The sequence below is a fragment of the Haemaphysalis longicornis genome, unplaced genomic scaffold, assembly GCF_048455015.1.
Source record: "Haemaphysalis longicornis isolate Haplotype H1 unplaced genomic scaffold, Haemaphysalis longicornis Haplotype H1 scaffold_1, whole genome shotgun sequence".
Taxonomy (NCBI): Eukaryota; Metazoa; Arthropoda; class Arachnida; order Ixodida; family Ixodidae; genus Haemaphysalis; species Haemaphysalis longicornis.
In genome coordinates this window covers 9,160,052-9,185,455 of record NW_027526203.1, presented here as the reverse complement: position 1 = coordinate 9,185,455, position 25,404 = coordinate 9,160,052, and the positions used below count along the sequence as shown (strand labels likewise).

The following is a 25,404-nucleotide window of genomic DNA, read 5'->3' as shown; positions in this document are numbered from 1 at the left end:
GATCATGAACAGAAAATGTATTTGCCTTTGTTTATCTATTTGTACAACCTTCATTTTAAAGACATAAATCCAAAATATTTAAGCAATTTATGGCTTCTATTTTTTTCAAGACATATTTGAAATGATCATTTTTAGGAGCAGTTCAAGTAGCCATGCCGTACTGTCAGTCGGCAGCACAACTAGCAGTGACGTCATGTTAATTACATTTGAGTGTTGGACACATTAACATTTATTATATTGCAAACCTGTACCGTACTATTAAAAATAATGTATATTTTATTAAATGCTATAAAACATTTTCACTCAGTGTGTTCAGTGACACAACCACTTAAGCTGTCTGGCAACCATTGTAGCAGAACTTGAACCAACTGGCAGTTTACACACAGTTTTGGGGTTTGCTTTCTTTAGCCAAGTTCTCTGGAATCCTACCTTTTTCGTATCATATGGGGCAAGGCCGCTGAAGCAAAAGAAAAAAAATAACCATAGCCGCTGGGCATGCATGGATGGAAGTTTTATATGTCCACTCTTCACTACAGATGGAGAAAGCTTTCGAGGTAAAAAAATGCTGCATAATAGCCCATTTAAGTTCTTAGTCCAGCTCTTTGATATAGTTTTTTTTTTAATTTCTAATACACCCAGCGCTTCTAACATCAACTTACTGTTGAATGCTTCTGTGCTAAGCCATACGTGATCATATACAACTCGCTAAACAACATTAGCAGCAGTATTTTTACCAGAAAGCAGTCGAGCTGGGTGTAGGGGAAACTAGCTGTAGGAGAGTGTTGAACAGGATTGGTTGGAGGACCAGACCTTTCTGGTGACCTGGGCCAAGATGGTTCTAAGATTCGCAGACCCAGTCCCACTATCACACTCATTCTATCATGCTCTTTCTCTATGATGTGCACCATCACTGCTTCTCGCTTGTTATTTTTGTGCTTGGGGAGTTGATTTTAATTTCCAACTTAGCAAAGTTCCTTCGATAAACGTGCTGATGCAGTAAATTCTTATTTTAACTATTGGTCATTTATCTTGTCATGTCAGAAAGTTCGCAACAATCGCATTAGAGGATATGTGATATAGACATCCGCAAGCTTGAGCAAGAATATTGACTAGCAGAACAACACTTTAGATTGAAAGAAAACAGTGTAAAGAGTAAATGCCCAGTTTCTCAAGCATGGCTGCTTCTGCCTGTGTAGAGTCGCCAGTGTGGGCACAAGTTGTTCACCAAAAGTTCGGCCATGTCAATCAGAAGTCAGACATTGCCAGTTCAGTTGTAGGTGAATTTTGTTATGGCACCAGTGCAACTTTTCAAGCTTGCTCTATGGCAGCATGTTGTGCAAACAGGGAGAAGCTATGATTGGTTTCTTAACATGACGTCATTTCAAGACTTGAGAAAGCAAGCCATGGAGAAACCATAACTGCATTTTTTTATTTATGTTCTGATACAGTATTGCTAAATCTAACAGCTTCACATGGTTGGTATATCACAAGTTCACGCAAGCCATGGAGAAACCATAACTGCATTTTTTTATTTATGTTCTGATACAGTATTGCTAAATCTAACAGCTTCACATGGTTGGTATATCACAAGTTCACAGTTCTAAATGCCAACGTAGCACAATTTTTTCTTCACTATCTTTTCATGACCCCTTTCACTAGGTCACTCATGCCAATCACCGCAGTGACTCAGTGGCTATGACGTTGTGCTACGCAGCCTAAGGACATGGGATCTATTCCCGGCCACGGAGGCCGCTTTTTTGAGTGAGGCGAAAAGCAAAAACGCTTACGTGTACGAGACTTTGGTGCACTTTAAAGATCCCCGGGTGGTCCAAATTATTCCGGAGCCCTCCACTGCGGCGCACCTCATCGCCTGTGTGGCGTCGGCGCATTAAACCCTGCAATCAACTAATCAATAGGTCACTTGTGCCAGCACTCAAATTTTCTCTTTAGGGCCATGCGTTTACTATTCTGCAGACACGCGTGCAGTGTGTGTTCTTAGATGGGCGGGCCAGCAGGGCATTCCAGTGTCTTCTGGGCGATTCCACGAGAGAACGAACATGCGTGTGCACGACCATTTTTTGTTCATTCTTGTTTTTTTATTATATATGCACACAATATGGAAACCCCCGAAGATCAAGTTTGTTTTCTCCTGAGGTGCGTAGTTCGGGAGAAAAAAATGTTTGAATGTGCCCGGAGCGCAGCGGTGGTTCCGGCAACTGCAGATTTTTTCAAGTTTGCGTCTCTGTGTACGTCAAGGAGTACAAGGAGTGTGTATAACATGTTTTGGGCCATAAACTAGACCAGAATGATAATCACTGTAATGCAAAATCAGCGTCCAGCAGCGAACAAAAAATTAACAAAAAAATCGTGAAATCGGCCCAGACGATAGTTTGTTACTGTTTTTGACGCCCCCTATCTCTTTTCTGAAAAACTTGTAATTCAGCCATTTTGTGGACCATACATGTCTGAACGCATCAGCAAAAGATGGTGTTTGTAGAAAATTTATAAGTACTAAAAAAATTGAAAAACTTTGGCTCTTTTTCAGAAATTGCGCAAATTCAAAACTCAATATAAAAAAACCCCATACTCGATTTTCTTCAAAATTGCGGAAACAAGACTCCTTTACTTGGACAACAAAACTGTGGTAAAACATGTTGCATCATTTTGTTCAGAACAAAGTCCTAAGGGGCCAAACTTGGGGCTCGCGCGACGCGTCTTGGCGCGCCGCGGTAAGTTCCGGCCGCTGTTGCCGGACGTTGCGCGGGTGTACACGGGCGGTAATTCACATTCCACTGCCACGTGCCGGCACGGTCAATCTCTTTCCCATATTCCCAAACGAAAAAAACTATTCTGGACATTCTTCTTTTTTTTTTTTTTTTTGCCCGCCTCTGTTTCCCTAATGTGTTCTTTAACGAGCTAACTTTCTGGCCGATACCAGCTCGAAAGCGTTCCTTTGCGGCGCCAGTGTTTTGCGGGATGCAAAACAAAAAAAAAAAACAAAGGTTCCTCCGATGCGCAGGCAACCGAAACAGATGGCGCACGGGCAATTACAAGGGAGGGAATGGATTGACCTTCAGTTTTATTCTTTGCGCCCGAAATGGGTCTTGCACTCACCCCAGCATGAAGTGTGCGTCTGCGTTTATTGTGCAAATGCCGACCTGTCTGCTTTGGCCCTGCAAAACGTTACAGGGGTTGACCGAGGAATGAGCAACTTAAAGGAGCTTTGTCTTTGCACCTCACCATCGACGCAGTGTTTCTTGGGCGAGTGCCGGCAATGCCCAATGGCCGACCACCTTACCATGTCCGCTTTGGGCGTTTCGGACGAAGAAGACATCACTTAGGCTGTATGGGAAAATGGTTCTCTGATAAAAAAGAGTGTACCGCCAGCTGCATTTGTGAAGGAGCTAGGCAAATGGGTCACCAAGTGGATTTCCCATGACTATATTAGGCAGACCCAGGCCATTGCCATAAACGAAGCGAAAAGATGCGAACGGCGGTCAAGCATTGCACTGCACTTCGACTTCGCTGAAAATTGGACAGTTATTCTGCAAAATGAAGTCCAGTCGTACCACTGGCGCAAAACACAGGTTTCACTGTTTACGTGCGTTGTAACTACAAGAAAATCAGTTCAGAGCTACGCAGTAGTTAACGATCACATTCAACACGATACCGCACATGCATGCTATGCGCTCCACAAGGTGCACGAATGCCTGGAAGAAAGTGCCCCTGTGTACAGCCACGTTGTTTACGTTAGTGACGGTGCAGCCAGCCATTTCAAGAACAAATATCAGCTGTACGGACTTTTCAGAGCAAACTACACGTCTGCGAAGTGGCTGTTCTCTGCTACCGGACACGGAAAAAACACCACGCTTCGTTACACAACCTGAGGGCAGGCGGCACCAACGTCATTCGGTCAGCAGCTGAAATTATCGCCGAATTGCAAAGCAAGCTAAAGAAGGTGACCCTGATTCACGCATCTGCTGCAGGCATCGATGAGTTTCGCATGGAAAAGCGCGAAGAATGGAAGCGTCTGCCATGCATCGAGGCATCCAGTCCTGGCACGTGTGATCTGTCACGAAGGTTACCCAAACGAACAGCATTTAACTGTCGCCAGAACCGCTGAAAGTGAGCCCACTACCATTTGCCCGTTTTCAGTTTCCTGTGCTTGACTGTATGAGAGCCCGAGGAAGCTGTGGTGCAGATATTATAAAGATTTTACTTGAGTTGTATTCCCACATGTATGCCTTTTGCTGTGTTCCTGACTGTAAATAATTAATCATGGTAGTCTGACAGCCAATTTCGAAACTTGTGTCTTTTTACTTGAATAAATATTCTTGAGAAGAAAATCTGAAATCCCTTCAGTAATTTACTCGTGCTGTGAGCGAAGCGCCATAATAATAGAAAATTTCCACCACTCCTACCACTTCTACCCGGTATAACCACCGGAAAAACGTTTCCTGTTGTTTCGAATCCTTCTTTCCTTTCCCTATAAGAAGAGTGGTGTTCGCAAAGGAGCGCTTTCGAGCTGGTATCATCCAGAAAGTTAGCTCGTTAAAGAACACGTTAGGGAAACAGAGGCGGGCAAAAAAAAAAAAGAAGAATGTCCAGAATAGTTGTTTTCGTTTGGGAATATTGGAAAGAGATTGACCGTGCCGGCATGTGGCAGTGGAATGTGAATTACCACCCGTGTACACCCGCGCAACGTCCGGCAACAGCGGCCGGAACTTACCGCGTCGCGCGAGCCCCAAGTTTGGCCCCTTAGGACTTTGTTCTGAACAAAATGATGCAACATGTTTTTCCACAGTTTTGTTGTCCAAGTAAAGGAGTCTTGTTTCCGCAATTTTGAAGAAAATCGAGTATGGGGTTTTTTTTATATTGAGTTTTGAATTTGCGCAATTTCTGAAAAAGAGCCGAAGTTTTTCAATTTTTTTAGTACTTATAAATTTTCTACAAACACCATCTTTTGCTGATGCGTTCAGACATGTATGGTCCACAAAATGGCTGAATTACAAGTTTTTCAGAAAAGAGATAGGGGGCGTCAAAAACAGTAACAAACTATCGTCTGGGCCGATTTCACGATTTTTTTGTTAATTTTTTGTTCGCTGCTGGACGCTGCTTTTGCGTTACAGTGATTATCATTCTGGTCTAGTTTATGGCCCAAAACATGTTATACACACTCCTTGTACTCCTTGACGTACACAGAGACGCAAACTTGAAAAAATCTGCAGTTGCCGGAACCACCGCTGCGCTCCGGGCACATTCAAACATTTTTTTCTCCCGAACTACGCACCTCAGGAGAAAACAAACTAGATCTTCGGGGGTTTCCATATTGCGCACATATATAATAAAAAAACAAGAATGAACAAAAAATGGTCGTGCACACGCATGTTCGTTCTCTCGTGGAATCGCCCTTCTGCTGACAGCCCAGGTGGGTCCTGCCAAAAAAGACGGGGCTGTGTTGGTTGTTGATGTCAGCCCCAGTACCGTTGCCTGCACCTTCTATGCCAGTGATGTGTGCTTTGTGCGCCTCTGCTGCTGCAGGCCATGCGACAGTGGTGGGAGATAAAGGCGGAGCACTTTGACGCCGTCGTCTTCTTCAAGGTGGGGTCCCCTGCTTCATCCCACTCTCTCGAGACGTCGGCCTGCAAACACGACTGCAGTGCCAAAAGGCTGAGCGCTAAAGCTCCGAATAAGTAACGTCATCAGCCTGTGGCATGTGCAGTTTGCCTAGGGCTTTACGGAGCACCCGATTCTAGCACACTTTTCACACTACACTGGTGACTCCCTTGTATTAAACCTGATGGCTGCCTGCCATTGTATTTTTTTTTAAATGTGCAGCATGAACAGCCAGACCATACACAGATAAAATAGTGCCTTGGCTGTGTGTTGTTTTTTTTAAAAAAAAAATCTGTCTCTTGTAAATGCTACAAGTGTGGGCGTTGTATATATTTTTTATTTTTTTTATTTATTTGATACTGTAAGCCTTTTTCAGGTCATCCACGGTGGGCATGTGAATATAAGCACGCGCATACAAATCAAGCAATGTCGTACATATAGAAAGAAACACAATCACCATTTGGAGGTGAAAATAAAAGTGAACGATGAAAGCTATAGCACATCGTCATGGCTGGGCCAGAAAGCATCATCGTGGCATAAGTAGATTGTACAGTCATCAATGTTTTTGGAAGCACTCACAAACAGACAAAAAGGGAAACTACTCCTCATAAAAGTCTTTGTGCATTTCGCACAAATGCATCTGCAGACGAAAGGTAACACATTCATGTGGCAGTTTTTTTCCATCCTCCCACTGCTAACGGGAAGAATGAATAAAAGTGTCACAGCATGACATAAATGGTCTGGTCCACTTGTTATGGTTAGTGTGAAGTGAGTGGTGATTAGGCGGCTTTATATAGTTGTCTTTATCTATGTTTAAACAATGGTGACAAAAAAAGAAACTTCAAAGAACAGACATGGCAATGGGCTGCAAGGATCGGTATGCACATCTGCCTGCACAGCTCAGTGACACCGACATGCCGTGAATACTTCAAATAGATAAAGTGAAGGGCCTTGTGTTGTGCGCCTTCTAATTTGTGGGAAAGGTATTGTTGGTGGAGGTTCCAAACAATCCTGGCGTACTCGAGGATCGGTATTATGAGAGATATATAAGCTGCCAGTTTTACATTGTGAAACACCAACGCAAGTTTTTGACACAGGAACCTTAGCTGGCGATATGCTTGTGTATGTGCTGTTTATATGTGCATTCCACTTAAGTTTACGTGTAAAAGTGACACCCAGTTATTTAGCAGTCTTTTCTTGCAACACCTGTCCCCAAGATTGTAATTAAAATATTGGATTTTTTTTGGCGAGTAGTGCTAAAGGAAACTGTTGAACCTGTTAATTTCCATCCCCCACTCAAGGCACCAACAAGCAATATTAGCTAGCGTGGTGTTAAGTTTAGGCTGGTATAGTGTATAGTGTAGTAGTAGTGTAGATCACGCAGGCATTTGCCGATAGTCTCATTTTAATGTCAGACTCAAGGCACGCATTGACATATAGGGACCGGGCGGCCGTTGTATGGCACCACTGTCACTTCAGCCAGCAGTGCCGCCTGTGGCGACCCGCACGTCAGTGGAATGCCGGTGGTGGCCAGTGCTGCGTAGTCGTGCATGACTTTCTGTAGTTCTGCTGCAGTTTGGCTTGCAAAGCCTATATAACCATAAGGACTTTTTAATATCGGTAAATCTTGAAAGTGGAGGTGACCTTTACAAGGCATGACATGTGTGTGATTTACTCCTGTACTTAGTAATTGCAAATAGCTGACGGCTCTCAGTGCGCCAAGCTGGAAGTCAAGCTCGAAGTGTAAGTCCGTTCCTTTGTGCAGATTTTTCATGCCTGCACCAGGGGTGAGACAGCTGCGCATATTGCGCAGATTTGATACAAATTTGTTTTCCTGCGCCAGGCTGCTCCAACATCTTGAAAATGGCAAAAATTGCGCCAAACTGCTCCAAAACAGTCTGAGAGCCAAGGATTTCAACGCTCCCGTCAGTTTCAGTGGGGGAAATGCTTACTGACGGCATTACTTTTCAGCACCCCCAAGGTGATGGTGTTTGTAATGATTCAATTTGATTGATCATAAAATTGTCCCTGAGGTAGTTTTTTTCGAAAGTCACAATGTCGGGTTGCACATGTTATATTCTGTGCGTTTTTACAGTTTTTTCATCAAAAACTGTTGCAAAGTCTTGTAGAAAAAATACGTATGTGTACAAAGGCGTCAAACTACTTCAGCAAGTTGATGAAAAAAACGGCAATTTTTGGAGCGCCGTATGTCCGGTGACATTACTGGGCGCCGCCATCTTGGTGTGGTGAAGATGCGAAAATGTGGCTGCCGGGTGAAACATTTGCTTGTGGTTCAGGCAGAGTGCTCTTCGCCGATGTCTGCCTTGGGTTAGTTATGGGGGTGGCTGGGTTTACATTTAGTCCTTTGATCTGTTGCGGGTACGTTGCGGGACTCGAAAGACGGGAGTGCATCAAAAACAACGTGGCGCCCGCAAATTCGCCGTGTTTCGGCTTTGAGTGAGAGGCCAGAAGGAATATTTCAGACTCATTGCGGTGTTGTAAAACACCGAGTTATTGCTGCCTTTCACAGCGAGCTTGCGAGCGGCGGGAATGGGACGATCGACGCTGCAGAAGCAGCGGCGCAGGCTACATTGCCGCAAAATGTTCAAGCAGTGTCCGATTGCAGGACGGGCTATTATTTCACGCTAGTAATAATGGTTCGTCTATCTGAAGTGAAATTTAATGCCAAGAGGGACGCGGCTAAACATACAAACGTTTTGCGCAACTTTTGTCATGGCTCTACACTTATGCGTAAAGCCGAGTCCGGGATAAAAAAAATAACAATTTCAACATTCACATGATAATAAAAATGCCTTACGATTTTCAACGGAGCTCCACTATCTATTCATGGAACCTAAAAATTTAAAAATGGTTTATAAAAAGGTGGTTCTGTTTGTACCTAGTGATACGCTGGCAGAAAAAAAAACTTTATTGAGAGGCTGTTTCAGTGTTATGTATGTTCAAAACCAATTAAAAAGTGCACTTTTCCCACGTGAGTTTCCAAAACTTTTTTAGGCTCCTAAGGTGACATAATATATGTCGTTCTTCTGCTACAATTCAAGGTTCTTCTGCTCCAAAATCAAGATTTCGCTGCTCCAAAAACTGCTCCCAAATCTGATTCAGCTGTCTCACCCCTGCTGCACACAGTTTGGTGCATCAAGGAATATATTGCAGCTAAATGCTTTTACAAAGCCAGTGTGCGCAGCTGATACAGGAATGCTTTGATGACAAAATGGCGTCGTGCGCCAGTGAAAGACAAAGTTGGAGGGTGCCTTCTAAGATTTACGCCAGAAACAGAAATTATGATGAACGACGCTCCGTAACTTCATCAACTTCGTCAGAAACGTGTTTAATTTCACAGAAATACGCTTACTACAGTCATTGAGAATCGTTTACAGAATAAATACTGCATGATTGTAGAACATTATAGCTTGTCATGGAAAAGCATTGCTTTACTATTTTTGCAATGGGTGCTGGCTAGTTGGTAAATGGTTTTTAAAAAAACAGTTCCTGCGTGGGTGTAGGACAAGAGACTGGAGGGTGCCAAAAACCTGCCCTCAGTTTCACAACTGAATGCTGTGGTCGAGTTTTACAAGGTGCCACCTACGCTTCAAAAATCATGCACTCCTCTGTCTAGTGACGGCGATGGTTTATCACAAAGCTTCTGTGTGTGGATTTCCTTGGTTTCCTTCTGGATATTAATTAACCATAGTCGTTGAAACCAGTGAAGATAATTTAAAGTGGTAGAAATGAATACTAATATCAATAGTTTTATTCCTACTTAGCTCGTGCGGAGCCAGGCGCAGATTGCTGCAAAAAGTGCCCATGTCAGTGTAGCACATTCCCAAACTTAGAAATGTCTACTAAGTTTACATAGCCGTTAGTGCATTTAAGAAGAAATGAATACTAATAATAGTAGCTTTATTCGTACTCAGATCGGGTGGAGCCAAGCGTAGAGTGCTGAAAAAAGCGCTCATGTCATTGTAGCCCGTACTCAACGTCAGAAGCGTCCGACAGGTTTACGTAGCCGTTATTACATCTAGGAACCCAACACAGATGTCTAGACTTCGTGAGGTAGGCCTGAAGGTTTCTATGGAGAGCTTGCTCCCGCCTTTATGAATTAGAATACTTTTGCACAACCAGTCTGCAGGTAAAGGAGCTTTTAGCAGGGGTGATTTAAAAGTTGCTTTAAGAAAGGGACTCCTCTGCGTAGCGCTGAAGGAAAACATTTGAAATGTTATCAGGACTCACAGATTCCTTAATGTCATTCTGCAACAGCGAGCTCGGAATCCCTTTTGCAGTCAGGACAACATCAGGCATTAAAAAAGTATGCACAGCTGCAAGAGGGACGGCTGCTTGGTGTGCATGCACGCGTGAATGCTGACTGAAAATATGTATTGAAACCATTGGAAACATTTCTATGCATCATTTACAGTTTCCCTCAGTTTCTACTTCGGTTGTTGGGTTTTCAGGCCGTGCCAAGTAACGCTAAAATTTTTTGTGGCTTGTGTGTCATTAACGAGATAACGTATTTGAAAAAAAAAAGAAGTAAAAGAATGCCTTACACTTCTAATTTCTGCCTTTAGCTGAGATGCAAGTGCCTTTAAAATTAGTTTTTTTTTATTCTTGTTCTCTGTACCCTTCTTTTGAGGTGACTAATGCGATAATGCGGCGATTGATACACCGCATTTTTCTTGTACGTTTTCGTTTCGTTTGGATAAAATTTTGCTCAGTACATAATTGTTTTTCAGTTGCATCCGCATACCATTAACACCCTCAAATTCCTCTACAGAAAAAGCCTCGAGTGCTGTTTCGAGGTATTCAATAACACAAACATCATTAGCTCTATTTTTTTTTTTTCAAATTTTTTTTATTTCACAGTTATCCGCGAATTTGTGCCAACCGGCTTGGGATTTAAGCATTCAAGGTCAAAACTGATTAGCATTTCGTGGTCAGACACTGTATTTCGCGTAATGAACCGACTTTTTTCCCAGATAATTCGGCAAAAATTTAGGGGAGGGGGGGGGGGGCTATTACGCGGCAAAAAAATTGCAACAGATTTTTAAAAGTGTAATCTTCATACAATAAATTTGCTAAGAGAAGCACTGTCAGAGCCTTACCATTTTCGTAAAAACACGTAGGTAGTAATGTAATCAAATCTTTTTTTGTTCCTAACATGCTAGTGGCCCCCATTTCACCATGGAGCTGTCCCCCTAACTGAAGTCCCTTGCGGCTTCACATTCATAGTCGGCCCACAGCACATTGTCTTCGTTGCTGTCAAGGCACTCCAAAATTTCATTTCCCACACTGGGAAACTTCCCCTCTTTGGGCCCATGAAACACACTGCAAATCTCTGTTCGCCGCCCAAAAACCTCGTTTTCACCCGTAGCGTACACACACTGGGTCAACACTGAAGTGCCGCCCAGCTGCACAGTTTCCATGGGCATGCTCCACCACCCTCAGCTTAAAACCGGCTGTGTAGCTCATATACTGGCCCATCGTATGGAGTGCTCCAGGAGCACAAAAAAACAGGTCGGAACACAGCTGAGCGTCAAAACCACGGAGCATAATAGTGAAGTCGTGGAAGGTTAACTTTGCCATGTGCTGTTGGTGCACCTCTGCTAGCCTTGCGAAGGTGGCTTGTCTCTTTGTCTTCCTTCCTCCCTGCCTGAATCTCACTTGGTGGTGCCCTCTTTTCTCCGCAGGTGGGGCGGGTGTACAAGCTGTACCACATGGACGCTACCGTTGGGGCGGAGCAGCTCGGCCTCACCCTGACAGAGGTGCGCCTGACCCTGTTGGGCTCATTATATAGGGCAGCCCCAGGGGTGGTTTGGTGACATCTTGGTGCTGCAAGTGTGCTTTTTCTTGCACTGTTTTGGAAGTTTGCTCCTCAGTGTGAAATAGCAGTCAGAAGATTTGCTTTAAGAGATCGTTAAATGATGAGATTTTCACTGCGTGGCTGGCAAACCTATTGTGGCACACCAATTGTGGTGAACTGTGTGGCAAATAGTGAAAACGAATAATGCATTGGACCTGTAATTTCATTTGTGCCTGGAAGGGCAGAGGCTCTTCTTAAATTAAAAAGTTTTGTTATTACATGATGAAAATTTGGAGACATGCAGTTTCTCGTTCTGACAGTACATATAAATTTTGCTCTTGTGTGAAACAACTCTTTTCAATTTTATTCAGATTTTAAAATTTTTAGATTTAGTTTTGTGACAGCTTTTGTAACAAAACTGCTGGAGACATGTATGTGAGCATGGTACCATCAACTGTGCACAATAAGTCAAGATGTGCAATAAGACTAACATCATCATTCTGTCAGTGTCGTAGGAGAAGTTATAACCATTTAAAGTTTCTGCTTGAAGTACAAAAGTGGTTTTTAATATACAGTTAAACCTCGTTATAAAGAAATTGAAGGGGCGCCGCGATTTGCTCGTTATAGCCAATATTTCGTTATAGCCGTAGCCGACATTTACTGCAAATATTTGCATTGTAGTTACCTAAAACAAAAAGCGGGCGAAATAGCATCTTGCCGCACGGCGGTAGTCAGCAAAATAAACACATTCCGGAGGTAAAAAGGAAAAGTCACGAACCTACTTTATTGCATTTCAAAACTCGTATTTCAAACAGACTTGGCTCGAAGAAGTCCGTAATTGGACGTTGATGCACCTTCCTGATGCGAGCGATGGCTCGCTCAGCTGCGGCCGCTATGTTCACACCATCTTCGCCGCCCTCGTGCGCGCCGAAGGAGCGGCGCAGCACGTCCACCGCATCTAGTGCCTCCGACGCCGTCCTTAGCGCTTCCTTTCACGCCACGTGCAACAGCGCTGACGATGGACTCTCGGTTGCTCACGATGGTGGACAGCGTACTCGTCCACATGTCAGTCTCTTGCCACCTTACCACGGAGTGCACCTTACCTTCCTTCGCGCCCAATGCGACGGCTTTTATCATAGCCGTCTTCTGTTCAAGCGTGATAGCCTTTAGCTTTCGCTTCCCGCCTGTCGCACTCGCGTTGTTGGAATCACGCGAGCAGTACGATAAAAGATAAGGCTGAAGATTGCCAAACCCCACGCACACGCAACTACGCAGCGACGTCGGCGATACGAACAGGGGAGGAGGGGGCAGGGGGGGAGAGGAAGGCGACGCATTGGGGCTTTTCTCGGACTCACCGCGGATAGTCCGCGGGTAGTCCGAGGATTCCCCGAAGCCACCCGAAGCCATAGGGATGCATGTGAAAATCGAACGTCGGACTGCTTCTCGGGGAGCCCGCGGTGAGTCCAAGACTGTAAATCGAAGGGCCCCATTGTCTGCATGCCGTGCGCAGCGAGAGGAGGGTGGGAATGGCTTCGCGGGCGCAGCGTCCGCATGGCGCGCCATCCAGCTTCGCGCGCGTGGCGGGAGTTTTGAACTGCTAATACAGTTGCCGCGTCGCGCACTGTCTCAAATCCGCGTTGCGCACTGTTTAAAAATTAGCTCAAAATTTGATTTCTCAACGAAATTTGTTCGTTATATATATTTGTTCGTTAATGTATTTAAAACGAGGTTTTAAATACATTGGTTTCTATGGGGACTTTCAAGGGGAATTACGATTTGCTCGTTATATCCATTATTTCGTTATAGCTCGTCTCGTTATAACGAGGTCTAACTGTATTCTTTCTTTATTCTTTGATATATTCTTTAATATATATATAATTTTAATATATCCTCTGCAGTCGCAGCTTCCCTACAAACCCGCCACAGTGGCTCAGTGGCTAAGGTGTTGTGCTGCAGAGCCTAAGAATGTGGGTTCGATTCCCGGCCGTGGCGGCCGCTTTTCTGATGTAGGTGAAAAGCAAAAACGCCCATGTGTACGAGATTTCGGCACACGGTAAATATCCCTAGGTGGTCGAAATTAATTCGGAGCCCTCCACTACGGCACGCCTCATCGCCTGCATTGTGTTGGCGTGTTAAACCCTACAATCAATCAATCAGTCAATCAAAAAGTGGTTTTCCTAGTTTCCATTTTTAGGGCCTGAAATTAACATGGACAAAACTCCTTCAACGTAGGTAGCATGATGATGATAGTATTCTCGATGATACTGATATTTAACGATGATGTTAATCCTAAAAAATGATAATGTCAGCTTTAAATACAAGACACAAGCACCCTTGTGTCACGCCAGTGGGGTTTTTAATGCATTGTTTCTGTGGGAAATTTGCCGGTAATGCGGTGATGCATCGCAAGAAGCGGGTCATAAGTCCGGGGGACGTACCAGTGGGGTTCCACTGCACTTTCATATTTTATGCTCGTCTTTCTGTGTTGTAGACACCTCCCTTTCCTTTCCTTTACTTCTGTGCACCGCGCTGAAGGCATCATCGTGTTTGTGGGCACTTATCCAACCAACCGACTGGCTGACCGGATCGATTAATTAATTAATTTATTAAACAATGATAAACAAACAAATTTGTTGTATCGCTGCATTGTGACTGTGGGTGTTCATCTGTGTGTGTGTTCCATTCGTCATTGCTCTGGATGACAACTCAGTGCTGTCATTTACGAGGCAAAGGATCAAGGGAAACTGTGATCATCATTCAACTGGTCCCTGTGTCCCAGCTGCCACTGTGTGGCCACTATTGTGGAAGAGGCTGGAACAGCAGTCCCTCTCATCATTCCATTCCTTCCACTTTGTGGTCATGTGGGGAAACAATAACAAGAGACCGTCATATTGAGAACTGCAAAGGCAGGAATGCAGTGCCGGTATGTACTGTGTAAAAGCGTGTGCACAGATTTTTGTGTTTGCTTGAGTCGCACGTTCACTGTATCGTATTGGGGGGGGACGAGGACAAATCTATTGGTAACTGCTGGGGCATCGAGGTTTATTAGTGGAATTCGTTCCACTACAGTGCACTGATATTGCTCACACACTTGGCCCCTGTGGCCAGAGAGTAGCTGAAGGGGAGGGCAGGGTCTTCTCACCTCCTGGGCTCTGTGTGCAGGGGGAGGTGCCACACTGCAGCGTCCCCGAGATTGAGTACAGCCAGTGTTCTAACGTGCTCATCAACAAGGGCTACAAGGTGGCACGCGTCGAAGAAGTCGAGACACCAGAGATGGCACGGGAGCGATGCCGCAAAAGTGAGTCCCCTTCTCTTGGTGTGGTGGGGCGTCTGCAATGTGCCGTTCTCTGCAGTGCTGTGCCCTGTCATCGCATGAAGCAGGGGACGCATCATACCAGGGGGGCAAAGGTGACCCATGATCACTTTGCGCATGCCCCACTAAAGTGTTAAGCAATATGCACCCAGGTGCCTGGTGTCAATGGCAGGCCGCTTCAGAACCGGTGTGCACACTTGATGGGCTCAGTAGAGAGCTTGAACACAGTTAGGACCTCATCTGGCTTTTGCTGATGCTTGCAGCAGGGGTTGCCTGCATCTTGGCACAACCGCCCGTCCAATCAGTCAACAAAGTTTGCAGAATGGGCGCAGCCTTGGTGGTTGTTTGGCCCACCATGGGGCACTACAGCAATGCAACAGTGTACCAATAAGACTTTATGCTTTACTTCATTAACGTGGGGCCAGTCCTGTGGGGTTTCAAGGCGTCAAAGCGACCCCCTCTTTATGTGCAGTGCTTTTGATGCCAAAGACAGCCAAGCAGTTGGTGTACTGGCCTGACATTTGCAATGTTACTGGCAATGAGTGTTTCTTGATTGGTCGTCCACCCGACTTGATGGGTTGTGATTACACACCAGACTGTGACCCAGTGCTCGTCTTGTATTCTTGTCACCCTTGCTACGCTCATCCCTTGGAATTTTGCTTTACACTCTTTTGGGGTCTCGTATTGTTGGTTTCTGGTTGCGCTGATAAGAGCCATAAATTGAAAAGGGTGTCGGGGAGAGATGCACGTAAGCTTTGTCTGGAATGGGAGACGCTCAAACTGGGGTAAGACTAAAGCTCCCAGTTGCTAGTAGACAGGGAGGGATGTGCATGATAGAGGGGGTCAGTACTTGGAGATGTTTGCGATGACACAGATGTCATGACTAGCAGCTGTAGCGAACTGGCTACTCAGATCAGTGGCTCTCCACAAAGAGTCACCCTAGCGAAGCATGGGTAGGGAGCCTTGGTCTTTCATACATGCGAAACAAAGTGAACACTCTCAAGCTTCCGATCTGCTGTGCTAGTTAGCCTTCTAAGCCCGTGGAAATCCACAGTGGCAGCAGGAATCGGGCATTCCAAAAGTCTGTTGTATGTGGTTATTTACTGCACAGTTTGGCAACCTGCTGGCCTTCACCGCTGGCCTTCACAGCACGCCTCATTGCCTGCGTTGCGTCGGCGCGTTAAACCCTACAATGAATCAAGTTTTGGTGCAGATGTGACACCGGTAGCCAACTTAGTTTCATGCGACTGGTCTCGACACCTTGCTTAATCTTGTTCCGGAACAGAGAACTTGGAAATGTTTACGTTCGGTAACTCAAACAGCCCGCGACAGTACGAGTGCTACAAGGTTGCGATAACACTCAGTAGCCGGATTCAGTTGAGTGCAGTTACCCTTGAAGCACTCGAAGTGCCCCAAGTCTGCACTGTCAAGGGTACACATATGGAAGCCTGCACCAAAGCAATGCTTTGTGACAGCAACTTCCCCGTAGCCGATGAACCTGAAGAAGGGCAGCTTTAAGCTTTGTTACTCATGTTACATGGGACACGTGGGGTGTGCACTTGTGTGTGTGTATGTTGTAGTAGGGAACTGGCTTCACACTGGTTAACCTCTCTGCTGTTCTGTTTGTTCACCCTTTTTTCTTTCTTCGGGCCCAGGGCCTGGTGGTCGTTTTCTGGCCGTTGTTGACAGTCATGTGGCCCGTTCCCCCATACAGTCCTTGTGGTATTGTCCTTGGGTGATGTGGGGCCACATTGGGCGAACCTAGGCCTTGCCAGCCTCTTGCCTCATTTGAGGAAATGGGAGTAGCTGCAGTTCGTGAGACAGCACTACTTACATCTGCTGCCCTGTGTAGTAGTCTTGCACTGACTGGGGCCAATGCGTGCAGTGGGTCGGCTCAGCAAGGACGACTTCGAGGTGCGGCGCGATATCTGCCGCATCACAACCAAGGCAACGCGGACCTTCGGCCCCCAGGACGCCCAGTTCTGTGGCCCAGAGGCCAGCCACCTACTCGCCATTGCCCACCAGGTGAGCTCTGCTTTCCCTTTGAACAGGGTGCCGAGCTTCGAGTATGTGTGGGCTGCACCTGTAAAAGGGAGGGGGGACTTTGTGGCAGGCAGCACTACACACTTACAACACCCTTTGCTTTTTCGTTTTTAGTGCAGAGAAGAGGGATCTGTGGTGAAGCGAGTATGTTTCTTCGTGTAGTCCAAGTGCATGTCGCACTTTTCCTCTAGCTTGACCCTGAAGAGGGGCAAGCATTTCTCTTTGGTGCATTTACATCCTCTGGGGTTCTAAATCATGAAGTGAAAATTCTCAGTTTCTTGGCATTGCGCTAAATATTGGCTCTGGCAAATTTCCTGCGGAAAGTGGATGCTTTAGGCATTGTGAGGCCCCATCCTGCAGAGATGGTGGTCCTTGCGTGAGCATTGGGCAGTGTATGCAGCATCGAGTACAGTGTGTACGAGTTTGTGCTCTCTCTCCATCTTTTGAGCTGGGCAAATGTTAACTCTGACGAATTGTGTTTATACTTGGTCTGAACAAAAATTTAGGCAACTTTTTAGTTGCTCATCATAGCATACTTATTAGTAGCAGAGTCCCTCAATGCTTTTCTGGTCACGAAACTCCGACCGCAGTTTGATACAGGAACAAAAGGTGCCGCGAGGGTTGCTGCTGTCAGGGCTGTCATGAATGTTGGGCCGGACCGCGTGCAGAGCAATGAGCCGGACTACTGTTCCTGGGCCAACTCACGCCTTATATTCACAAGGTAATCCAAACGGGCAGGTACGAAAGGGGAAGGACAATATTTACAAGACTGGCGAGGAACTGGTCCACTACGGTCCACTGGGGCTGGCACGGTGGATAAAGCAGAGACAGGCTGGTGACTTCGGCGACTCGACGCGAGGTGGCAGTCTGTCCGCAGAGCTGACGAGATGTGTGCGCTGAGAAGTTTCAACCTGGGGTTATGTCCCACAGCGGAGAACGTGGCGGTGCCGATGATTAGCGGCGGGAGGAGATAGCTTGCGCTCGAAATGACGCCTCGCTGCCCGCGCTCCATGTCACCGACACACCGCTCGCTCGTGGGCCGGACCCCGGCTTCTCCCGGCGGCATCCAGGGCTGTCGTCGGGCCTACACCGCGACAGACGGAAACTTGGAAGGAAGCGCCGGTGACGGACCTCGAGCCTACACCGCGAGGGCACCGTCCTGCTGTCGTCTCGCCCGACCGCTTCCTAGCTCCTTCCTTTTCTTCTTCTCTGCTGGCCCGTTGCCTTCGGCCAGCGATACACCCCTGGTTCGGCGGATTGGCCACCACACTGAACTGGCCCTTCACTACACTACCCCCCTCCTCAGAAAGTTCTTAGAAAGAACTATTCTTTAGACGTTGGGGATGGAGAACGCCAGTCAGTGTCGAAGAGAGGGCCTAACCACTAATCCAATTAGCAAAGTCACACAGCACAGTCGAGTTCGTAGAAAAGAAAGCAGTTTACACACCAAAGTTCAAGCACGTTACCATAAACAGTTCGCATGGCCACGAAACAGTTCAAGCAGTTCTCCAAGCTACCAGAAACAGAAAAGTCTACGGCGTAGTCTGCTTGAGTGCACTAAAAGAACAAAAGAAAGTGTCCAAGTTGTATACAGTCGGAACACGTTGTCCAGAGTCACACTTCCAAGTACATGCGTGCGTGTTTGCCGGAAGAGCCTACGGTTGCCTAGAAACTCGGTGCCGCTTCCGCTTCGGGGAGCATGAACCTCTGCTGTGAAAGACACTCTGGTTGCCTTTTCTGCGCCTCTTACTAGGGTGTCTGTGTCCTGAAAATCCGGTATGAAAAAAGCAGGATCGAAATGCGGTGAACAAGTCACGTTTCGTTCGGGTTTGTGGCTTTCGTCTCCGTTGGCGCTTGCTTTTAAGGGGTTTGCGCGAATGGTAAGGTGGAGTTCCTTTACGTTGCGTACCACTTCGCGGGGTGATCCAGAAAACAGGGGTTGGTCCTGCATAAAAGATGTCCAACCTCAAACTCTCACGGAGTAGTGAGCCTGTTGAAAATCTTTTAGTTCGACGCGTTACGTGGTGTTTGCTCCTGCTGAACTTCCGAAAGCACCAAGTCTCGAGATGGTTGTAAATCAAATGGAACTGTCGCTGCTGGGATGTGCGGCAATTCGGGGTGCAGTCCGATGTTCTCGAGGCCGAATGTGTCACAGTCTCCTTGTGGCTCTTTCGTTTCCGCGGTCTCTTTTGGGAGCGCGAAAACGTCTCACTGGCGGCTGCGAGTCCTTTGGGAATATTCACTTCCGCGCCGCTGTTTGAGTACGCTTCGAATAATCGAACCCGGTGCCTTTTCTTCCTCAGGACCTTCCGCAATGTCGTCATTAGTCTCTGGTGCTTGCGAACCAAGCTCTCGTTGAATAGGCACTGAGCAATTAGCAGGGTGGATAGAGGCGGCACCTGGCACCTGTACGGGGGTACGCCATATGTCGGCCGGACGAGCGAGGCGTATGCGCAATTCGAGCGCGGCAATTTCATTGTTCAGGGCGGCAATCTTTCGTTCATCCGCGTCCTCCCTTTCCTGGTACTCTCTGAGTACCTCCCTTTCCTCTTCCTCTTTCCTTTGCTGCCATTGTTTCAGTATCACATCTTTGTGCTCACCAGCGTCTCTCAAGAGTGCAACATCAACACCGAGTCGCCTCGCCTCCCTACTCAAGGATAGCTCCTTTTTCAGCTTCTCCTTCTCCGTGTTGAAGTAGTTGCGGAGCGCTGCACCTGTCAGTCCCAAGTCTTGCCCCGCCTTCATTATTCTTTCCAAGCCCGCTATATACATGTTCGAATATTTGCGTGGTTGTAGGGCTAACAGCAACCGGACTCCTCTCTAGTGGTAACACGCGAATCCTGGCAGGCTCGCCACTTTTGTCATGAATGTTGGGCCGGATTGTGTGCAGAGCAATGAGCCGGACTACTGTCTACACAAACACACACGTTATATTCAACAGGCAATCCAAACGGGTAGGTACGAAAGGGGGAAGACAATATTTACAAGACTGGCAAGGAACTGGTCCACTACAGTCAGCTGGGGCTGGCACGGTGGGTGGAACGGCGACGGGCCGGTGACTTCGGTGAGTCGACGCGAGGTGGCAGTCTGTCAGCAGTGCAAGAAGTGTGCGCCGAGAAGTTTCAAACCGGTGTTGTGTTCCAAGGCGGAGATTGTGGCGGTGCCGATCCGATGACTAGCGGCGGGAAGAAAATTCCTGGGCCCGAAACGAGGCCTCGCTGCCCGCGCTCCGCGTCACCGGCACACTGCTCACTCTTGGGACGGACCTCGGCTTCTCCAGGTGGCATCCAGGGCTGTCGTCGGGCCTACACTGCGACGGACGGAAACTTGGAAGGAAGCGCCGGTGACGCACCTCGGGCCTACACCGCGAGGACGCCGTCCTGCTGTCGTCTCGCCCGACTGCTCTGCGGACAGACTGCCACCTCACGTCGAGTCGCCGAAGTCACCAGCCTGTCTCTGCTCCATCCACCGTGCCAGCCCCGGCGGACTGTAGTGGACCAGTTCCTCGCGAGTCTTGTAAATATTGTCCTTCCCCTTTCGTACCTGCCCGTTTGGATTACCTTGTGAATATAAGGCGCGAGTTGGCTCAGGAACAGTAGTCCGGCTCATTGCTTTGCACGCGGTTCGGCCCAACATTCATGACAGGGGCATTCCGTGCTTGCACCACCCACGCGCAAAGCGCACCGTTGAAGCTGGGGCCGGTTCAAAGCAGTTAACAGCGCAGTGGGCTATCACTCATATTTACTTTGAAATAAAATATGTCTTTATCTCTCTGCAGTGCGGGGGTAATTACTGCATTAGTGCATGCGAGGTGCAGATGCATCCTGCTTGGCGGGCTTATGCTCTCTGCGAGGTCAATCGTGGGGCCAGAGATGAATGGAGAAACGCGTGCCACTACGTCAGGAGTCCAAGGTACGCAGTCAATTTCCAATTCGGTATGTGTCTAGAGTGCCACTACACCGGCGGAGGTAGGTGATGAGGGTCTGACAGCTCCTTTTGTTAAGCGCACACAGTGTTGACAAATGCGGGAATTCTGACAGCGTTTGGTATAATTTTGGTGCACATCATGTGAATGATAATTTAGAGAGACCGCTGGAGGTTCGATGACTGGCGCTCAGAGTTGCTTTTAGTTGGTCGGTTTTAATCTGTGTTGTAATCGAATAGTCTTGATATTTATGAGTGAGAGTGTGGATCACGTGATCATTTGTGCACAAATATTCGGTGAGTGTTGTGGCCAGTCAGGGGCCTAGAGTGTGTTACTAGTAGGCCCTTCCCTTTGGAGGCGGGATATTTGTGCAATAAAACTGAAGTTTGTTGTTTTGGGGGGTCGATCGAAAGAGGGCAGATGTTGGGAGACCCTTGTGAGTTAAATATGTTTAGCTAAGTGCATTTATGTGCTTCTCTGTTTTCTTGTAAATTATGTGTGTTCGTTAATTGTAAGTTTTGTATTGCAGCCAAATGTTGTTGTCTGTAGAATAAAAGTTAACCTCAGGGTCTCCTCGGCCATTGCGTACATTATCGCCGGTCTGACCACACTATTTATTTATTGATTTAGTTAGTTAGTTAGTTATTTAGTTAATTAGTTACTTACTTGAAGTGCTCACCAACAACACTAGGCCTTCTCAGGTGATGCACTGGGTACATAAATATAAGGCATACAAAAAGCAACAAATAGGAAGAGAAATAAAAAATGGGCAAATATAAATGTGTAGATATATACAGATAAGGAGAGCAATCAAGGAAGGCAAGACATTTTGTGAACAGGATCTCGGAGGTTATGTGTAAGGGTGAGGTGGGCCTTTTGGTGCAGAAACACAAGAACAGAGGGGAAAGTGCTGGTGCGACTTCTCCACAACATGCCCATTCAAAATATCAAATTTTTCAAGGTGAATTTGGAAACAACCATGTCATTGCAGAAAATGTCAATAGAAGATGAAAACGGACTGTTAAAGGCATGTTGGCATCGACTAGCTGGTTTCCGTCGTTCGTCGTTAGTCTGGGAAAGCCGGGTTGTGCGTCTAGCCGAGAAAAATAATCCCAGCCAGAAAAGGTTATCAATGTCTTATTGCTGCAAGCTGCACCTTTGTAGTCTTTGGTCCAAGCGGTGGCAAGGGTACCTTGCGACGCCGGCGAAAATTCTTTGTTAGTGCCAGGGGTAATGATCGCATTATAGGGTGCAAAGCATGGATGTGTCCTGGTCAGTGGGGTTGCGCTTGATGCGGCGTCATTCGTGGTGCCAGAAATGAATAGGGAAAGGCACACTGTGGCGCCTGGAGAAGTTGTACCGTCCAAGGCACGCAGTGCGGATCAAAGTCGTTATGGGTCTACAGTGTCACCATGATGGCGAATATATGTGACGAGGGACTGACAGCTCCTTTTGTGATGCCAGAGCCCCTCAATGCTTTTGAGGAGCTCTGGGAATGCACACGCCGTGTTGACAAAGGCGGGAATTTCGTCGGCGCTGAGCATAATTTCGGCGCACGTCGGAGGAGCAATACGAGGCCGCCCGAGGATCGATGGCAGTGCTCAGACTTGCCTTAGGTCGGTAATCAAAAAGTTGCGGTCGACTAATTCCTTGAAATTGCAAAAACAACCTGCCGATGTTGCCGGATTCCGTGGCAACCAAGCTTCGTCCACGCAGTGCGCAGGTGTCGTCTGTCCCCTCCGTGCACCCAGCACCGCCGCAGGTCAGCTGCGGCGACATAGCAATCTCTTCCCATAGTGTTACGGCAGAGTTTCATGACCAGGAAAGTATTGAGGGACTCTGTAGGTAGTAAACAAAGTTGGCTTATGGTCATCATCATCATCAACAACAACAACAGCCTATTTAGATCCACTGCAGGATGAAGGCCTCCCCCATTGTGCTCCACCCCCGTCTGTCCTGCACTACCTGAGTCCATTCTTTGCCTCCAAATTTTCTTATTTCGTCTGTACATCCAGTTAATGGTATTCCCTTTCTTCTTGTCCCGTCTCCCGGTATCCATTCTGTTGCCCTCGTGGTCCTCCTGTTGTCGGTTTGTCTGGCTACACGGCCGGCCCTAGTCCATTTCTTTTTCTTTATTTGAACCATGATATCTTCTACTCAAGTTTGCTCCCTACTCCAGGTTGCTCGTTTCCTGTCCCTAAGCATTACTCCTATCAATATTTGCTCAAGGGCTCCTCAAGCGGATCTAAGTTTTCTTTCTAGATGTCTAGTAATGCGTCAAGTTTTCGCTCCGTATGTCACCACCGGCAAGATGCATGGATTAAATACAGTGTAGACCGCTTATAACGTATGTCGCGGGAGCCGCAAAAATCCGCACTATAAGCGGTACCGCACTATAACCAAAACGCGCGAATTCACCCACATCGCCACCTATCTCTCAAGTCAACCTATATTTATCATCACTCAAATGCACAGCACTTAAAAACGAAGGCACGGTCTATATTTCGTATTATTTTTAACATCAGCCGCTGCTGCAGGGCAAAAGCGCCGACTCACAAACGGTGAGCGCGGCTTTAACTTCCGTTGTGTTTGTTTTGAAAGACCATGGCTGCGTTTTTAGCGTCTATGAACAGATGCCGCAAGACGTGATAAGAACGCCAGCGGGATTTTTTTTTTACCCCACCTTGTGTTCACGATGCCGAAGGCGGCTGCTTATCAGCGCAACGTACTGGTGGTGGAAATCTCCGGCTTCGCGCGGCTCGAATATTCGGAAAGGGAAAGAGCGGTGGCTTATCTGCAACAACGTTCTCAAGCGTGAACCGCGTGGTAGATTTGGTATCGCGAAAACGTGCAGTGCACGCCAACGCGGATACAACTGGCGTGGTGTGGGCGGCGCAGTAAGAGGCGGCAACATGGCATCGGCACTGGCCGTGAAGCGGCGCAGGTAGTTCCAGTAAGTTCCAGCGACCGCTTCTAACCGCTCGCTGAAATGCCGCACGGGGCGCAAGCGAAGATGCTCATGCAAAATGTGGGCGAAAAATGGAATATAAACTGCCATCCACGCTGCTTGTGAAAGCGCCCATCAAAAAATACCGCGGTGGTAAGCCTAAACATCTGTGGCGCAGCTAGCCGCAGCTCGGAGCACTTCGAATCTCCCGCCATTAGGTACGCGTCTCCCCATTGGTGCAAGTCGTCAGGCTCCTCCCACTGCCACGCGAAGAAGCCACCGCGAGCGCGGAATCCTCGATACGAGCACAAGAAAAAAAAAAAAAAAAAAACTCACGCGCAACGCCGATGTGCACGATTCGTGCGCGAAAACGGGCCATGCGGTTCACGATTAATAAAATCAACTTGCCGCGCGCGGATGTGGAGTCGGTCGCTATCTTCCGAGGTGCATCAAGCAAGGTCAGTTGTGGTTATCAGGTACGCACGAACTAAAGGGTGGCTATTTTTTTTTTCTTTGGGTGTCTACGTTAGAGGAGGGCAAGGGGGTGCACGCTGCGTCAGATGGCCGATTTCATCCGTTCTTTTTTCTTTTGCTACCCTAAAACGATGCCTCAGCTGCGCCGGTCGGTCAGCAGACCCGCCGAAAAACCGCACTATAAACGGTATTGTGCTTCGGCCAACCGCATCTTAAGCGGTATGCTTATGCATTGAGTTCTATGGGAGGCAAACCGGTGGTCGCAAAAACCTGCGTTATATCCGGTCCCGCACTATAAGCGGTTACGTTATAAATGGTCTACACTGTACCTTACTTTTCAGAGATAGAGGCAGGTGCAGCGCCCCCACGCGGAACTGATAGTTTTGTGTTCAGCCGTGCAAGCCTGGCACCGTGGCGAGTGGCCGGTGTGTGAAAATAAACACATTTCGTTCTGGGCAAACGGCTCGGCATGTTCTCATGTCTTTCGCGGGCCTGATGGCCTGCTCTTGTTAGCGGTAGCAGAGTCCTTCAATGCTTTTCTGGTCACGAAACTCCGGCCGAAGTTTCATTCAGGGACAAAAGCTGCCGCTAGGATCGCCCCTGTTAACGTGAAGGCTTCGCCGGCGGTCGACGACGCTTCCTGGCCGGCTGTTTCTCCGCCGGCACGCGCCTACTTTCATCTGCTCTTCATTTCCACCAGTAAAAATGCGAGCGAAGTTTTTGAGTCAGCTTTTGAGTCAGTCAGTTGTTGTTTTTGAGTCATTTGTTGTCCCGTAGCTCAGCTGTGAAACTGAGACAAGACCACGGGTGTTACTGAGGCGCATACGTTGCAGTGTTCGTTCATTCCGGCAAGCACCGCTACATTCTCGCTTCGAAAAGGCGGTCATCTGGCGTTTTCAATTTTTGACTATCCTTTGCAGCCGCCTGCATGATTCGAGTGAACTAGCGCCAGAATTAAATCTGTATTTACCCCTGGGCGCGACATGCTGCGCTGAGCAAATAGGTGTGCAAACGTACAGCTCGTTGGGTTAGCGCTGTGTTTGCGCTATTTTATAGCGCGCTAATAATGTAAAACTATAATCGAGATTCGGAAAGTTAGCGTGGACAGCAGGGAAAAAAACGCTAACGAAATGGAAGCAGAATAATGGGCGCGCGGAGGGGCCAGGGTAGGAGTAAATGCTAGTTTTGAGCTACTTTCTCGGCTGTTTTCATAGGCATAGGATGTCAACAGATAAAAACTCGTCCGCTCAGTGCCTGTCACACCCCTC

At 47.3% G+C, this 25,404-nt stretch overlaps 1 protein-coding gene across 2 annotated transcripts in view; it reads left to right on the top strand.

The window, feature by feature from the left end:
- The window catches only part of LOC144175064 (DNA mismatch repair protein Msh6-like), a 296,118-nt gene that overhangs the window by 110,396 nt on the left and 160,318 nt on the right, over positions 1-25,404 (top strand). For both annotated transcript variants that reach the window (XM_077704119.1, XM_077704110.1), the window contains exons 10-13: positions 5,542-5,601; positions 11,322-11,396; positions 14,597-14,732; positions 16,633-16,772. In XM_077704119.1, coding sequence (XP_077560245.1) covers positions 5,542-5,601; positions 11,322-11,396; positions 14,597-14,732; positions 16,633-16,772 — 411 coding nt within the window. The remainder of the gene's footprint in view (positions 1-5,541; positions 5,602-11,321; positions 11,397-14,596; positions 14,733-16,632; positions 16,773-25,404) is intronic.